The sequence below is a fragment of the Aplidium turbinatum genome, chromosome 10 (assembly GCF_918807975.1).
Source record: "Aplidium turbinatum chromosome 10, kaAplTurb1.1, whole genome shotgun sequence".
NCBI classification, from domain to species: domain Eukaryota; kingdom Metazoa; phylum Chordata; class Ascidiacea; order Aplousobranchia; family Polyclinidae; genus Aplidium; species Aplidium turbinatum.
The window spans coordinates 6510940-6529551 of record NC_137481.1 but is presented as its reverse complement, the minus strand read 5'-3'; the positions used below and the strand labels follow the sequence as shown (position 1 = coordinate 6529551).

Sequence of the window (18612 nt, the reverse complement as noted above, 5' to 3'; positions counted from 1 at the left end):
TGTGGTGGGTAATTAATTTTTATTCATGATGAGGACATCATGTGATGTCAAAAACCGGGACTTTGGGAACTTTAGAAAAGACCCGAGTCGAAAATGTTTTTTGCGAATCTTGTTTTAATGTAGGCTACGGAACTTGGTTTTGTGGGTAAATGTTAAAAGTAAATGTGTTAAATCTGGTTGCGTTACTCGGCTTCGTAGGCTTTGCTACAATATGTTTTTAGACTTAGGCTATTCAACATTTTCTTCGCTTTTCAATTTTTCAGGATATTGTAAAAATTATTTTGTTTGTGGCACGAAGCAGCGAAATCCGTTTTTAGGATTTTGTTCTAGGCTTCGGTATAGGCGACCACAGACTTAAGTTGCTTCTGACAAAACACAAAGGACTACTTAGGCTACCTTTGCTGAGCAACCCAATATCGAGAGCTCCCACTCTCACATGTAAGGCAACGTCGACAGGGATGGAGGAACCACGTGGGCCTCGTGGGCCTGGGCCCACCTACTTTATTTTCTGGGTGAGCCTGGCCCACCCACTTTTAAAAGCCAAATTTCTTTGAAAAGGTAGCGAAAACGGCAAATCAGAGAGGAGTTCCAAAAAAAGGTCTTCACTCATTTGATACACAGTAGTTTGATTATTATCTTTCATAGCTCAATGATGAAATCCAATCTTTAAACTTTTCTGTTGAGTCCATTATTGATGTGCAGCACGTGTGGGTGTGATTGCGTGTGACTGGTGGTCTGGAGCAATCTACCAATCAATTTAATTATTTTCTATGCTCCTTATGGTTAGAACAGTGATATCATTACATATGCACGTAGCCTACTGTATAATGCTGCATATTATTACAAATTACTGCCAGGTGGCATTATAACTGTGTGTGTATTGTTGCCTTTTTATTTGTAGCCTATGTACATCGCCATATTTTGTAAAGCACTATAGCCTAGAACCATTTAACAATTTTGTAATTTTTTTTGACCAAATCCGGCCCAAAAATAAAAAGTTTTGCCTGTTGGCACGAAAGGCAATTATGAAAACGCAATGTGTAAACCAGGGGTCGGCAACCTTTTTCTGACAGCGGCCAAAGCCAAACTTTACATGGTCTTGGCGGGCCGTAGCCTATTAATACCAGTTTAGATAGATTCAGAGGCATGATTTCAAGGCGTTGACGTAGCCTAATGCCTTCAGAAGATCGGCTAGTAATATCCTTGACGGGAATCAGCTGAACAAATTCTTAAACATCAAAATGTTTGTTTACTGCACGCACAAATACTGCCAGCTCAGCTGTAGGCTTATCTGTCGTGGCTGTGCTCTCATCTATTGCCATTGCGAAGAACTGTAGATGTACAATAACTTTTTGCTACATGTTACGTTCTCCGATATCTCTTCTTTTCGTTGAGTTACGATTCTTGTTGAAAGACTTAGGCCTATATCTGAAATACAGTTTTGTTTTTTTTCTCTGTACATATTACGTTTTCAATAACATCCATCTTACACCTTTTCCCAAATTCTCCATTCCTATACGATTTCTTGTCTTTTGCTATTGATTGTGCTACCTTGTAGCTAGCAGAAGAATTTTTGGATTCATTGGTTTTTCTTTCCTTTGTAACAGAGAAATTTGCTCTTTTAAAGCTATTTTTGAGTTGATTAACCTTGCCGTTCCTTGTTTGACACATTAACTTGGAAAAAATAGTATGTTTTGCATCATAATGGCGCTTTATGTTGAGTTATTTGTTTGCACAAACAAACGCTGCAAACCAAAGACGTGGGCCTACTAAAATGATTAATGAAAAGTACTTGTTCTTCCATTCGATAATACTGTAATAAACCACTGGCCTGGCCACATATTATTATAATTTGTAAAGGAGCGGCGGGCCGGATGATTTTTTTTGTCGTAGGTTGCCGATTACTGGTGTAAACGATTTCAAATATTAGTAATGCAACAATGTTATGGGGGGTCTGGGGCGCGAAGCCCCCCAGAAGTAGAATTGACATTGACTTCTGCGCCTCTGGGCCCACCTACTTTTAAAATGGTTCCTCCATCCCTGAACGTCGACCAACGCGGGTGTGAAGACTAGTCATTCTTCCCGCATGATTGATATAGGGCATTAGGCTATTTCGGTGTAGAGCACGCTTTAGCATTTGCGTTTTTTTGCATCTACTTTTTTCTAGACCCACTGCCAGGGCCGTTGCATGGATAATTGAGTCCTGCACCAATGAGATCCTCAGCCCCTAATTAAAACACTTTAAGAAAAATGCACTTTCTCCAAAGAATACTCCGTGGTTTCTTCAAGTTTTCCTTGGAAATGAAACGAGCCCGTAAAATCATCCCGAGTCCAAAAGTAGGCTACTCCGAGACCTCCTCTCAACGCTACTGCGGCCACTGCAATGTCATGATGAGTAAGCTAAGGGAGACTGAGTAAAACTAAGCACCCTTTTGCTGGTCGCTTTTGCAATAAAGTTCGCTTTGAAAAATTTTGAAAGGGTGGGCTTGAAGTAGGCCTACCAGAAAATTAGTCACATTTTAAATTGAGTTTGATAATATATATTTTATATATCAATATGTATATAGCCTACGTGTTGCTAAACTTACCCCAACAGAAAGTTTATGGGGTAAATGGAGCAATGACTTGGGTCAAGTTGAGCAATTCCATCAAGCTGAAGCATTTCACTGTCAGTCTGTTTTATAAGCTTACCGGTACTGTAATTGCGAGACTTTAGCCTATGCTTTAGTTTAAAATATATTTACTTCTAATATATGCTTTAAAATATATCCTACTAATAGGCTACTGTACCGTAATACATTTATTAATAAAATTATTTGGGAAAAAGTTGCCTGCGTTTTTGACTACGCACACTGCCAAGTTGATGAATGTGGAGTTATTAGACCAGGGGTCGGGAACCCATGGCTCGCGAGCCATATATGGCTTTTGGTGAGGGCATCTGGCGCATGGCTCACAAAACGTTTCATCTTCACTTTTCATTCCAACTTGAACCTGAAAATACGCTTAGACTGCACCAAATTAAATGCAGTTTTTCAAAAATTTCTGGGACAGTCCCCAGGACCCCCGCTGTTTTTCTCATCCTTAGTGAACACATGGCTTCCCTTTAAGCCTACAACTCATCACCTGCCACTACATGTTAGCTGTATTAAGTGTTAAAGCATTATATGGTTCTTACGAAAATACATTTCTAAAAATGTAGTTTCATGACTCTCTTACGTAAAAAGAATCCCGACCCCTGTATTATAGGCTATACATCACCTCATAGATTGTTAGTAATGTTGCGTTTTTGAAAGTATATTTGCAAAGATGAAATTTGAGCAAACTTTGTTCGCCCCGCCCCCAAAATGTTTTATTCTCCTACGGCATTGATTACAAATAATCACGAGCCTGAGCCGCCACGAGATAGGGAAGTTCTAGATCAGTGGTTCTCAACCGGGGGTCCGCGGACCCCAAGGGGTCCGTGAAGCGATTTCCGGGGGTCCGCGAAAGTTTCCGAGTTTTCAACATGACGGATAAATTAAGAAATTTAAAAATTGTTTGTGCTTTGTTTATGTATTAGCCTACAGTGATTCTTAAACTGTAAGTCGCAACGCACTGGTGCGTCGTTTGAAATTGCAAAGGACATTGCACAAAGGTTTGGTTTCTTAACTAAAATATCATATAAATTACTTAAACCTTTTAATAAGGCTATGTTGGCTATGTTCAACTAAATTCTTTTAAGACAACAGATTGTTGATCAATGATTAATTTAGAAATACAAACGTTAGTCAGCAGTCTATCACCACTCACGGTTTTGCAATGACTGTGATTATAACGAATTAATATTGATTACAAATGAAAAAAGGGAGAAATTCTTTGTAACAGTCGCAAGTATTCTATTAACTTTTGATAAAAGTTATAGAAAAACATCAAATGAGCATATAGCCAGTGCCGGTCTTAGGGCATTTCGGGCCCTGTGCGGAATATGCTTTGCGGGCCCCAATGACAATGATCCAATTTAGTAGCGTATCTAGGTAGGCTACTTTGAAAGGGAAGAGGCGGTGGTGGCGGCGTGATCGCTGAAGGCGACAACCAGCGGCGGGGGGTCTGGGGGGCCTCCCCTGGAAAATTTTGAAAAATTACTTTGAATTTGGGGCATTCTGAGAGCATGTTCAACAAAAATTTAGGTATGATTATTACTGCAAAATGGTGCTGTCCGGTGGCATAGCAAAAGGATAAGATCATGCTTTCTTTGGCATTTTTCGGAAATAAAGCTATGTCTCTATGTTGAGTCTGGATGCAACCTATTTCGTCCCCTGAAAAATTTGTACCCTGAAATCGTGTAACAAAATCAAATTTCGACCTATTTCGTCCCCTGAAAAGATCGAGAAATTTTGAAATGTTTGCGGCAACTCCGATCAGCGAATTCGGCTATGTTGTGTTTTTTTCTCAATCTTTTCAGGGTACGAAATGTTCAGGGGACGAAATAGGTTGAATTCGTTGAGTCTTTATGTTTTCTTGTTGCTAATTCCTTTGTTGAATTAACTTGTTGAATTTTTTCATTGAAAATGACAAAATTACTGCATTTTCTGAGTAAATTGCGGGCCCCCTAATTTGCGGGCCCTGTGCGATCGCACGGTTTGCACACCCCAAAGACCGGCACTGATATAGCTTACCGATGTTTGATCCTGTGTGCCAACATATAGCTCATAAGTCATAACATAATTTCGTCAATCTCATCAATCGACAAGTGCGTTGCGAATTCAGCAAATTCTTTTAAGTGTGTTGCTTTGAAACTTATGTAACATATGATTTCATAAGGAACGCCCCAGCCAGCAAGCCCATATGGGCCCCATATACTATATTAATGGGCTTGTGGGCATGTGGGTTCTATGTGGGTTTTTGTGTTTTTGCCATATGTGCCCAATATGGGCTTTCTTGCAGAATGTGCTGCTAAATGACAAGGTGGAATATAAAACTTCCAATCTTCAAATGCGTGATCATATAAATGCATTTTAATAAATTTAGCCACATAAAATTATTGATCATGGGCTAAGCATGAAATATTGATGGGCTTCCCACTTTGTTTATGGGCAGACCATGGGTTGCCCACTTTGTTTATGGGCAGAACATGGGCTGCCCACATTTTTTATGGGCAGAACATGGGCTGCCTACATTTTTTATGGGCAGACCATGGGCTGCCCACATTTTTTATGGGCAGACCATGGGCTGCCCACATTTTTCATGGGCAGGCCATGGGCTGCCCACATTTTTTATGGGCAGACCATGGGCTACCCACATTTTTCATGGGCAGACCATGGGCTGCCCACATTTTTTATGGGCAGACCATGGAATGCCCACATTTTTTATGGGCAGACCATGAGCTGCCCATGAAAAATGTAGTAGCCTCAGTTGGTAGTAGCCTCAGTTGGTAAGTGGTTGCAAGCTGGTGTCTACATGCAGGTCAACCTAACAAGGTCGTTAAAGTAACAATCTGCTGTTTCTAAGCGCAACAAGACATATTTCGTCATCTCATATATTCTATTCTACAAGACTACAATGTAGGCTAGTCGGCAGCCATGGCCGAGTGGTTAGCGCGTTGGGCTCGCAGTCGAGAGCCTGCATGTTCGACTCCAGCCACACGCACTTGCTGTTGTTTCTCTGGGCAAGAAACTTTACGATAATTGCCTCTACCTAGTGATCGATTTCGAGTAATGGGTAGTACCAAATTTAAGTCATACGTAAAGTAGACAACCGGAAACAGACATTGCTGTCGGCTGCAGCGTGGGTCAGGTGTATGTCGGAAGGCGTACACCGATGCATAGCGCTCAAGTCCGCTTTCCCGCAATGCAGGATAAAGATAAACAAACAAACAAACAAACAAGGCTATGTTTTTTTCTTGTCCAGGACCACATATTTGTAATGGTAAGCTAGCTACTGTACAAAAAAGTTTGTTTGAGGACGCTCTTGGCAGTTTTCACACAATTTAAACATATTCTTCTACTGCTTTCTTGGAGCTAAATTGAAAGGAGTTGTCGACTTGTCTTTGGTTACGTGACCCATAAAGCTGAAGAAGAGCACCGATGACCCAGAGAAGTCCAAACGCTAAAGATATCTACCAATAAAGAAACAAAGTTTTTGTCAAATCATTTTAGGTAGATTTTCAAATGAATAAACCAAATGCGATTTTTTTTCTCAAACAACCTTGAAAAAGCTTTTTAAAAGTGAGAAATCTTTTTGCTACTTTGCTCTCTATCACCCTAGGTCTAGAGCGAGGCCAAGCTACTGATAATAATTACTCGCATGAAGCAAGGTTCTCCACCCTGTTTGCTTTTTTTCACTTTATGAATCTAATTAGAACGCTGTCATCAGTTTGTAAGGTTTGGTTGTGATCTAGCCCGGTTACGAAATGATTTTGCAATCGACGCAACTTTCACTTTTATCTTAAAACAATGTGCAAAAATAGGCAAATACAATAAATTGAATTTCTTAATGCATGATAAGGCTTTTTATATAACTTAGTTGAAATACCTTTACAGCTTCATGAATTTCAAAAGCAATTTCTTCCCCTCGGGGACCGATGCTAGAGGGCTCATTCAACACTGAATAAATGTACCCGCTTGATGCCACTGTTGTGCAAGTTCCTGCAAAAGAAATATTTTTTACGACAGTGTCCAGGTTTGTAGTTTTTAATGTCAATCATGTTACAAAAGCGTTTTGCTGAAGTTTAAATGAAAACCTCGAGCAGCGAGTATTGCCAAACTAGAAGAATTGATTCCGAAGCCAATGTCGGATACAATGGAAGAGATGGGGTGTCCTCCTCTCTGATGATGTCCTCCGCTCCAAACAAAAAAATTTTTAAGCCAATGACAAAACTTGAAACCGGCAAAACTTTGTAAGGATGTTCTATCCCAACTACAAATTCATGCTTTTTTTTTCTACATACGTTGAATCACTGTAACAAAGGAAAGTGATTTTATGGCCAGGATCTGGAGAGCCCAGCTGTCAAACATTGCATTTTTTAATGGCTTTGACGTAGTGAGACTTTGATGCAATGCAACTTATTTTTCACGTCACTTCATTATTGACAGACGCTGGTGTAGCACCCTTACCTCACATGGGGAAAAGAAAATAGTCATAAATTGTTACATGAAGCTTGTGATAGTTACCGCATAACAAGAGCATAATTCCGCTGATTGCACAGAGTCGAATTCGTCTGTTTTCTTCTTGCGGTCCGACTCGAGTCGACTCACAACCAAGCAAAGCCAATAAACCAGCAATGGCACCAAGTAGAATGGATATCATCAATAGAACTCTGCAGGCCACAATAATCCCTAAACAGGATTGTGTAAATATGCTACCGATTCGTTGCATGAACGTCCATAAACGTTGTATTGACGAGTTGCATGAAAACTGTTGTAAACGGTTTTGATTTATCTGGATTTAATCAAATTCGAAACCCAGCGCAAACAGCATAGGCTATGTTTGGAATGTTTGTGACAGACAGCATAAACTTAAACGCTCTTCCACGAAACACTATTTTGGAAGTTAAACATTTTTGATTTAACAACCAATAAAACAACTATAAATTTATAATTATCCCATTCTAAAACCTAAAACAAAAATGAAATTCAATAAACTCTTCGTTGGCGATAATCTTAAAAAAGTGAATAGAAAAATATGAGATGATGTTAAGCTTTCATTTGTATTGCAGGATGTTAGTTAATAAATTTTTGTCAATTCCATCATTCCATGCAATAGCCTCAAATTATTTGGTCAACATCTCGATTCAAAGCAATGTCACTTAAAGCATGTTCCAAAAATATGTTTAGCCTATCAAGAAATGGGATAATGTTAGAATTTGGACGTTAGGTCAAAAACAAATTCGATTTTAGACAAATCGTAATGTACATTGTTACAAAATGGCTGAATATTACCCGGTAAGGAAAGCAAGGGGCCAGAAAATGGCCAGCATTGTATTTGACCGGTAGGATATACTTGACAAAACTCCCATAATCCTTCCATGTTTGTGACAGTATCTAAAACCGAACGACTACTTCCTTCTACACTATTTTTCTTCCATTTGTGTGATAAAAGAACACCAATGGACGCACCCCAACTTCCCATGCTCAATATCCATCCTATTAAAGAAAATCACATATTTAGACCAAACAAAATAATTTATCAAACATGACTGTGTGGAGTAATAGAAATGTGTAGGCCAATAATTCAATTTTAAAGAAAGGTAGTTTTTAAACGCAGCAGAATTCGCCTATATTGAAACCTAAAGGGACCTTTGAAAAAGAAAATGTGTCACTATAGCAGAACTTTACTGTAGCCTATACTACAGCATGTTATATTCGATGCCATGAATTCTTTTAAAATCGCTTCAGTGGCTTGTTGGGTAGCTTTTAAATGCAGATGTGCGATTTGATACCCAGTCATTTGCAGGGACGTGGCCGAGGGAAACCTGTTATTAGGTTACTGGGACTGAAAAGTTAGGGGAGATGGGTAATCTTTAAACCACCACCCAAACTTTTTCCTTTTAAATTGAATTTGTTAAATCAAATGTCTTTAGATTGAGATTATTCTCAATCTATGATTTACAAAAGATCACAACAACGCAGTGTTGAAAAAGTGACTTTTTTACAATTTTCTGTTTTAAACAGCCAAAAATAATTTTTACACACCAGCAGGGTCATCTCATACGGGTGGTTTGAAAGCCCCACCTCAATAGAATCTTTAAACCAGTTTTATAAAAATAATAAAATCTCTGCATATTTAGTAGAAATAAAAGTAGAAAACACATATTGAAGGTAATGCTTACTATTGTTGTTTGTTTTTGTTTGAAATTTTTTTAGAAATTGCTCAAGAAATAAACGTTTTAGCTTTAAAAAATCTACTTTTGATTCAAAAGTCTCACATCTCCCCTACTATAGAGAGTAGCAATAGTTTTTGGTCTGATCATCCAAGATATGTAGCCTACCCTTTGGCTGGTCGTATCAAAGATCTCATCAAAATCGCATTCAATTTTGTTCCTGCTAAGCGCTAGGGATTTTTAAGCGAAGCATATCAGCAACTCAACTGAATGGCTTTAGTTAAAGCATCAATATAATCTTCGACGCTTACGATAGGCCTACAGAGTTTGCATTAAAAGATGCTGAGAACAACGCTTGTCTGCAATGGATATTGCGGTATATAAGAACACACATTGTTATTATTGTAGCCTACATTAGCCTACTCTGGAAATCACAATCAAGCTCATAATAACGTAACGCAACTCATGCTTACCCAACGCTTGAAGACTAACTGATACCATTATTGGAGATGAAAATGTGCAAATGGATGGAAATTCTTGACAAATTAAACTTTGTATGTTTTATCAATCTTTTTGCACAAGTAGCCTATAGCCTATACCAGTGGTTCCCAACTCGATTTTAAGGCGACCCATTTAAAAAAAAATTCAGTTCGGTAAAATCTTGCGACCCAAGCAAATTGTCGTAATATTTTAAAAGCCATACAAGATTGTGTTGCAAACAAACAGCACTACAAAAGCAGTAACTTTTTCCGAAAATAATATGTTTATCAAATTTTCGCTGTTCAGTTTTCAATACACACATGGCGCTAAATCCAATCTTACAAAGCCAAGTTGTTGCAAATGGAATCTGTTTTTGAATCCCTAATTGTGAAACTGTGAGATACACTTTGTACATGGAAGCCCAAAAGTGGATATTTGCAGAATCTTTGGGGTATTTGTCTTTGAAGGACGCAAAAGAAATACGGTTTGCTACTTCTGTCGTTATGTCCGTAAACTGTTCTGCAACATGGATGGAAAGTTGAGGCAAACAAATGGATCAATTATCCAATCATTTTGGTTATTAAGTGTTAGAGATTCTCCATAGTAGTGCACAAACTTTTTGGCAAACTGTTCCAGGTGTCTAATTATATCGTTTGCTTAATATCAACTTCATTGCCACAGATATATTGCGTTAGCTGAGGAAATATATCGTACTCATCTCTGGTGACATAACTTTTCCAGAAGATGAGTTTTTTGTGGTAAGCAGAAACTTTTGCGGCGCGATCAATCACTGTAAAACCGTTGCCTTGCATATATAAATTTAGAGAATTCAGAGAGTCAAATATATCGGCAAGGTAAGCAACTTTTGCCTTAAAATCTTCTTGCAAAAACTTCTCGGCTAATCTCACACAGTTCTGTTGCCTCAGGAAGATAGCAATGTCCTCTCGCAAATTGCAAACTCGCTTCAGGACACGACCTCGTGACAACTATCGCACTTCTGTGTGCAGCAACAGCAATGCTTGATAATAATCAGAATCCACAAAGACAAAAACAAATGCCGATTTAGTGGACTTGTTTTGATGAAGTTTACACACTTCACATCATTCAACACTTCGTGCAACTCTTGAGACAGCTTTTTTGCAGCAAAGGCCTCTCTGTGGAGAAAGCAATGAGTCCATACAGCACTTGGGGCTTTGTCTTTGATGCGTTTTACCACACCAGACTATGCGTGGTCCAACGTGTGGAAAACTTTGTCATAGTTTGTCCTACATAGCGTTCGTGACATATAGTGCACGTTACAATATATATCCCGTAACTTTGTCAAGTTAATTTATGTTTGAGACTGAAATTTTTGTTAGGTTTACATTTAACAATAATAATAACAATAATAAAAGCGAAAACTGTTAAAACTTCTGCCACTACGATCATGCTATAAAGCTTTCCGATGTCTCGACATGAAACGCTTCATTACTTGTGTTTATATTTTCCAGTTTTGTGATCGATCTCATCACGTTTTAAATTTTTTTTATTGTTATTTGTTTCGCCCAAGATACAATATGCCTGAAAAACAAGCGACCCAAAAAAATTATCAGGCGACCCAACTTTGGGTCGCGACCCATGAGTTGGGAACCACTGGCCTATACTATGTATTTTTTGCAATAACAAGATGCAATAATATAACGTTAGTATAACTTTAAATATTATATTAATAATATTTGCGAAGTTGCCGACTAATTTATTCTATTATAATTATTGTAATTTTTAGGCTTGCTTGTATTATGCGCTGAATGATCAGTTTTCAGTTCAGTTTTGTTTAATAACGTGCATGATACCAAAGCAAAACAATCAGTTTAAAATATGGCACAGTCAGTTACAATCACGGTACCCAAACATGAAAGAGAACATAGCAATTGCAACCTAGGGACAGTGACTACTTTTACCATCCCTATTCCCTATTGCAACCCTAGGGAAGAATAGAATCCAACACGATTATGATATAGACTAAACCTATCTTTGTTCTCATTTAGGCTACCATTCTAAGTAAAGTACAACTTCACTTTCTCTGTGAATAGCTTAGGCTACAACCAATAAACATGTCAGCATTGAAGCTCATTTTATCTGTTAAAGCAAAATAATGTAGCCTACAGCTTGATTGCTAGAAAATGAATATCTTAATTGTCTGAAGGCATCCTCCCTCAACCCACCAACCTAACTGTTCGTTTTCCCTCTTAAATCGACTAGCGGCACTAGCCTATTCTCTTTGACATCATTTCTTTCGAGGAAACTATGTTGGCCTTCAAAAAACTTTTTTTATATCCGCTACTGCATCCATTCTATATAATATTGCATTTAACCTAAATTTGGATTGTTTAAAACTGTATCGAAAATTAAAAATATCTTCATAGCAACTGCCCATACAAATCTTAAATATATCAGCTAAAGCTATGTGGGCTAATAAAGCTATAGCCTAAATACCTATATGTTGTTTTTGTTATGTAATATTTTCTTTTTTTATTTTCCCTTTATATCTCAAATTTTTCTGAAGGTGTTGCGACCGTGCCAAATTTCTTTCAACTCAATAACTTACTTCGGTCTCAAGCACGTTTTAACGTTCGCGTTTTGTCGCTTCTACCCTTTTCTCGACCTTTGCTATGCTGACGTGTAGCCTATTGTTTTGATATGATGGTCAGAAATAAAAACAACCGAACTGAACTGAACTGCCTATGTTTTTGCTGATTTCTTCAGCCTATTGTTTTGATATGATGGTCAGAAATAAAAACAACCGAACTGAACTGAACTGCCTATGTTTTTGCTGATTTCTTCCATATCGACAATTATAGCTATCCCCTGCTGTTGTTATCTTCTTTTTTCGTTTGTCTCAATGTTTCAAATAATTACTCTCGCCTTTTCCCTTTGAATTATCTTCAGCGATTGGATTACTATTTCGAATATTACTTTAGATGGCCAACCAATAATTATAAATGTACTAAATTAGGCTATTAGGCATATAGCCTATTACAGTAGTTCCCAAACTATGGGTGGCAATGGGTCAAAAAATGGGTCGTGCAGGAACAATCCAAATATGCCAAAATGGAACTTATTTATATGTGAACTTCTTTTTTCCTCTATTGAGCTGTTTAAATCGCAACATCGACTGACTCATTGCATTATATTTATATGGTACCCAGGGGCGCCGGAACGATTTTTGACTGGGGGGGGGCAAGATTACGAAAAAAGGGCACTTTTTTTTACTAAAAGGCAAATATTTTGTCAAGTTTTAAGATAAGATATAGCGATAATGCTAATCTATCAGCTCACTATGTATTGAGTAATGATAGCCTACAAGTGTCCGGTAGCCTATACAAAGAAGGGCATCATGCTATGTTATAATGATGTAACCTACTGTCAAGCCTTAAAGCAGCCTGCGGCCATGGCCGCTAAGTAGTGCTTGAATGACCGCTGGTACTACCTCCTCAATCGGCCAAGTTTGGCCGCCGGTCTCTTTTAACCAAGTATTTAATTTCGCAATAGAGTGATTGTGGATTAATTGTCAAAAATATGTAGTATCAAAGAGTGACGCAAAATTAAGTCAGCGAGTCATAATCGCCACTGTTGCATTGTGCGGGGATATTTGTTATTGATGGAATATATCCATCTGCGATCACCAGCGCTGTAAGTCTTGTTTGTAATTCTCGACGTTTATTTTAACAAAGTCTTAATCCGAAGTGCTAATTTGCATCGGCTGGCAATATTGTCGTTTTTATGTCAATTTGATGTTGTCGGACATTGAATCGTTGTTGAAAAGGAGAACTAGGTTGGTTGACATCCAAGAGGAAAACATTTTTTGATCATATTTTGCAAAAATTATGCTTCTTTTAGTAATGTCCTTCACATCATTGAAATACTTATTTTATTACCTTGCCGTCATCGTCAACACAATCATGTCGAGCGTTGTTTTTCGTTGCTAAAAAGAATTCTAGGGGAGTGGCGAACTTCTTTAAAATCAGCCACATTGGAGACACTCGTGCGAGTGTCGTTAGATCAAAGTCTATGGTTAGATGGTCCCGCAGTACTGGATTACAATCCCGATAAAGCAGTTATTGCGTGGTGCAACGATTCTATTGTAGAACGTCGCCCAGCAGGCCCAGACTTCAACAACCCTAAGTGATCATTTTAGCATTGTTGCAAGTTCAATTCTATTTACTTGTGCTATCGTTATTTTTATTTTGTATGTTTGGCCTCCAAGCACACAGATTTGGCCGCCGAAAAGGAGCTCCCGAAAAAAAAACGAGTTTTAAGGCCTGTACTGTGTTGCAAATTTTCTGCTGTAAATATTATTTTGAGGCAAAAATGAAAGATTATTATTAGGCTAAAAGCGAATAGCAGAAATTGTTATATTGCAAAATGTGCAGTTGCTTACATGACTTAAAAAGGGCACCATTGCCCCCCTGCCCCTCTATCTGCAGAAAAATTGAGGGCAGGGGGGGGCATCCGCCCCCCTTGCCCCCCCCCCCCCCCGCTTCCGGCGCCCCTGATGGTACCTATTTATTTGGATCTTTTATCAAAGTCAATTTTTGCTTCATAAGTCGTTTGCCGGCATTCAAGTCAGTTTCTTCAGTAATTCACGAAGCACATGTTAAAAAGTCAAAGAGACATCTGAAGACGAAGCACTAAAGAAGAGCATGAAAAAAACGAGCGTATTTCATAAGCACCAAGAAACGGCCCTTAGCCGGTTTGTTGGTTGGTTGGTTTTGAATCTTTATCGTCGAACTGACAAAGCCTTTATAGGTTATTCCTGATAGTTTCGCATACGGTACTTGTAAAGGCTCTTGACGCAAGGCCGGTTACCGAGATTGACAGAGTGGAGTTTCCGATTGTTGCAGTCTTGTTGCCAGGGAATTATTTCATCCATTAGGTGCCGCTGAACAGAGAGCAGTCCTTGACGTGCATTGCTCAAGCGCACACGCCGAGAGTCGAACCAGCGCCGCTTGATCTTGAAATTTCTTTGTTCAAAAAGTCACGCGCTAACCAACTGAGGTATCTGGGGAGACTAGCAACGAATCCAGCGGTTTTACTTTTGTCTCAACGCAAGTCGAGCTATTGTGGACCACCCTGCAACTATGGTTGTCTGTATGGTGTGTCTTGTTTAAAGCAACCACAGATTGAAAATATCATAGAGGAGTCTACTAAGATGTTCACCAAAGGTTGTCTGTGTCTTGGGTGGTGAGATATGTTCACCAAACTCAGATTAGCATCGGGCTCAAAAAAGTTTAGGAACCGCTGACCAACTTATAGGCTACGTATTATTTTGTAGTAGCCTAGTTTATTGCTGTTCTATTAGTCTACATAGCCTACCGGACTACGGGTAGCCTACAGTAGGCTAAGTAGACCTATTTTTATTGATTTTCAGATACAGTAGCTAATTTAAACACGTTTGCAACAAAAATCCTAAACCCTGGGTCATAATAAGTTTACTAAATCCCCGCCTAAACCACATCCCAACTAGACCTTGCCATCCATGTGAAGCAAGTAAGCAACGAAAACCAGTTCAATAAATCCAGCACTTGCATGCAACATGCACTGAAAAACATGCAAGAAAAAACAAGTGGGCGCTGTACACGTTTAGACGCAGTATCTTGACAGAGGGGGTCCAATAGGACCCAGAGGTACTTTTGAACCCGGCCCGAGATAATTTTAGGGGCCCGGAACTTTTTCAAGAGGCCCGGAAACACAAAGAAACAACAGTGTATTTTAATTGTCGATGCAGTGCATTTTTCTTACATAGGTGTCTTGATTTTTGACCATAGGAATTTCATTAAGTAGGCTAGGCTGCCGGGGCAGAACTTTCTCTCAACGGTCCTGATTAAACGTGTAGGCTAGTAGGCTAGTCTACGTTCAGAATGACATTATTCTAGATAAAGCTATATGGTAGGCTATGTCTGCAATGTTTCTGAAACAATGACAATAAGAAGCAAGTCGATTTCATGAGCGTGGAAATTGAACTATTAGCTAAATATCCTCACCGTTTGATAAACGCAAAAAGAGCCTTTTTTTTTTATCAAGGCGTCATATGCGACAAGAGATTTGAAGCCCATTGATATGGATATGATGAGGCAGTTCACATAAAATGCAAAACGAATTATCATACGCCTATCATACGCAAAACGAATTATCATAGATGATGAAAAATAAAACAAATCTCCTCCATAGGTGACTTCCATACATAGGCCATTATATAGCCCATTCATACGAACAATCGGAACAAACACGGTACCGGTAGCCTACAGTAACAGTAGGCTACCATCTAAGTATTTTTAATCAGTTGAGTACACCTGGAAAATTTAGCTCTTAATTTATTTGCAAAGCATTAAAAAGAACAAACTTGTCTATTTCTATCACAATCATCGTGCAAGTCACTCCTTCAATGCAGACTGAAGTAGCTGCTTGACTCCGTCCACAAATTTAAGTTAGGAATTAAAAAAAGACTATTTAGGCTTTCAGTTCAGTTGTTTTATTTATGACCATCACAGCAAAACAATACAAGTCAACAAAGCAAAGGTCGATAAAAAGGTAGAAGCGACAAAAAATGCTTTATATTTAGTTGGGGCCCAATAAATGTTTGAATTTTTCTTTTATTTTTATGCTTGATGCGAGCAGCAAGCTGTAGGTCCAACCATGGTCCAACGGTGCTGCTACTTACGTGCATTCTTTGACAGGAGACAGCAAACACATTTTTATGTATTTTTATAAAATATTCAGTTTGAGCTGAAGTTTTAATCTATTGGGCTAAAAATTTAAAAGAACATAATTTAATTTTTTACACGCAATTGTTGGATTGGGCGTTTCAGTGCATTCCCCACCAAAACCTAAAATATATCATTTATGACGTCATTATTTAACGGATTTTTACCCGATTTTCAGTTTGTTTTGATATCGATTGCTACTGGCGGGTTTATGAAATGTGATAAAGGTATAAAGATAACCTGATGTTGAAGAAGTGTGCTTTATTATCACCCCATTTATTTTGGTGATGCTTAAAAAAGAAATTTATACAGTAAGAAGACTTGAACGACTAAAGAGTGAAGAAAAAGAAGAAATAAAAACAAACTGAACTGAATCCTAATCGTGTACAGCTGCATAAGCTAACGCTACGGTACTTAGTTTCACAAAATGTCTGGAGAGAAGTCTACGTTGGATAATAAGTTATGTGAGTATTTGTAGAAAAGATATAGGGTTTATTTTTATAACTAAGCAATTTTCTCTGTAATTTTTTATTTTATTTTTTACATTTCTAGTTGCCACTGCTTTTCATAAAGGAAGGTCAGGACAGTTCAGATGAAGAATAGCTTTAGACGTGCACTTGTCTATTTAATTTTGTTTACAGCATGCAGCTGACCTGTTAAAAATTGATCTTTTTTACCACTTTTCTTATCAGCACATCCAATGAAAATTTAGCATTTATATTTTTTGTCAACTTAAAAGTACTAGTATTTTGCTTCAAATGGTGTCAGCTCTGGGGATAGTAGAGGTACCAGTACTAAAGTAAGTGGTTTCTGCGTTATTGTAACAGTAATGGTGAGAAAATGGTAGAAAAAATGTTACAAATTGCAAATAAGAACCTGATTTAAAGACAAGTTTAAAATGCTTAAAGAAGTATGAGCTATAATTTGTATCTTTGTTCAGTAAAATGCCTCATGATTGGGTGGCGTCACACATAGGAATATGGGGTGCAACCTATTTCGTCCCCTGAACACTTTGTCCCCTGAAAAGATCAAGAAAAAAATACAACGGAGCCGAAGTCGTTCATCGGAGTTGCTGCAAATATTTCAATTTTTTTTCTTTGAAAAGATTCAGAGAAAAAATACAGAAGCGCCAAAGTTACTGATCTGAGTTGCCAAAACAGTTAACCATGCTAAGTATCTCGAAATAATAGTTGATAAATCAAACCTCACTTTCAGGTTAGGGTTATCGAATTAAGATTAGGGTTTGGGTAAGCCTAGGGATGGGCAAAATAGAACAATAAGCTATTCTAGAATTATTCTAGAATAATTTTTCAAATTTAGAATTTCGAATACCTATTCTAGAATAATTTTTTTTAATGTCAGAAAAAGTTAAAAACGTTGTTTTTATTCTGGTTTTATTAAAGACACATAATGGAAAAGTGGCAACAAAACGAAAAACAACAGTAACTGCCCAGGAGAGCAAGTCTTTGCGGCTGTGAAGAATGTTTAAAGCTTCTAAATGCTCTCCAGTTAGCCGCAATCGCAATTTTGATGCTGTTAATCCAGCACTAGAGAAGAATCTTTCTGAGGATGCAGAAGTGGCTAAATACTTGTAAGATCAAACAACAGCGGGAACTTTTCTTGATTTTTGTTCCACAATTCAATTGCATCGCTGTATGGCACTTTTGCCTTAAAGTAGGATCGGTTTTCTTTGGCAACTCAAAGCTGTTCGTTGTTGTGGTTACTTGATGCTGAAGTATTTGTCAATTTAACACCGGAGCTCAATAGATCATCCATTTCATTGGATTGAATTATGACACTAGTTGCAGAACTTATGACACTAGGTGTAGCGGTAGCCCCACCCAGAGTTGAATTGTGTTCCATGTTTCGTATGATAAAAATAGATGCAAATCCACAGCACAACAGTCTTCCGACGTCTACTAACTGCACTGGTAAAGAGGGCTGGCTAGCCGTTTTCGCTAGAGCGACTAGCTATCGTCGCTGAGCTGAATGTAATTGATCGGCAAAAAATCAATAAAAAATTTTGGTTGTATAAAAAGTGGATATTTCTATTTCGGTTTGGAAAATTCTATTCGAAATTCTATATTGCCCATCCCTAGGTAAGCCACACTTATTTTGTGGTGGCCCATAAAAATTCAATGATTAATTCAAGAAAATTTAAAAATGTTTGTTGAAACTCCAATCATCAGCGACATCGGCTTTGTTCTACTTTTTTTGTCAATCTTTTCAGAGGATGAAATCGGATGACGAAATGTTTAGGAGACGGAATAGGTTGCATCCTTGAATATTTATCATTATGCCTGTAGAGATGGGTTACCTTTATTGTGCAAATACTATCCAAATTTATCCCATGTTCCGTCTCGTATCTCTTTATTAACGGAGAGGCTTTGTACTCTTGACAATCTGACAATCCTTTCAACTTCAAATTTCTCTGAGGACCAAATCAATACTGCATGTGGCCTGCATGTTTGAGACCCTTGCCATAGATGTTGCACGTCATATCTATTCTTTTTATTTGTTAATTTGTTACAAAAAGGTGAAAGTTATTACGCATTTTTTCATAATGGTTTTTCAATTAAGAGCATGACATTT

At 38.1% G+C, this 18612-nt stretch overlaps 1 protein-coding gene across 1 annotated transcript; it reads right to left on the bottom strand.

The window, feature by feature from the left end:
• Window positions 1-5965: 5965 nt before the first annotated feature.
• On the bottom strand, window positions 5966-12440 carry LOC145778454 (claudin-19-like). The gene is made up of 6 exons (XM_082589933.1): window positions 12427-12440; window positions 9271-9284; window positions 7917-8120; window positions 7149-7313; window positions 6511-6623; window positions 5966-6094 (listed from the first exon to the last, which is right to left on the bottom strand). Exons 1-6 carry the CDS (start codon window positions 12438-12440, stop codon window positions 5966-5968), a joined length of 639 nt encoding a protein of 212 aa, XP_082446059.1.
• Between the last annotated feature and the right edge of the window lie 6172 nt (window positions 12441-18612).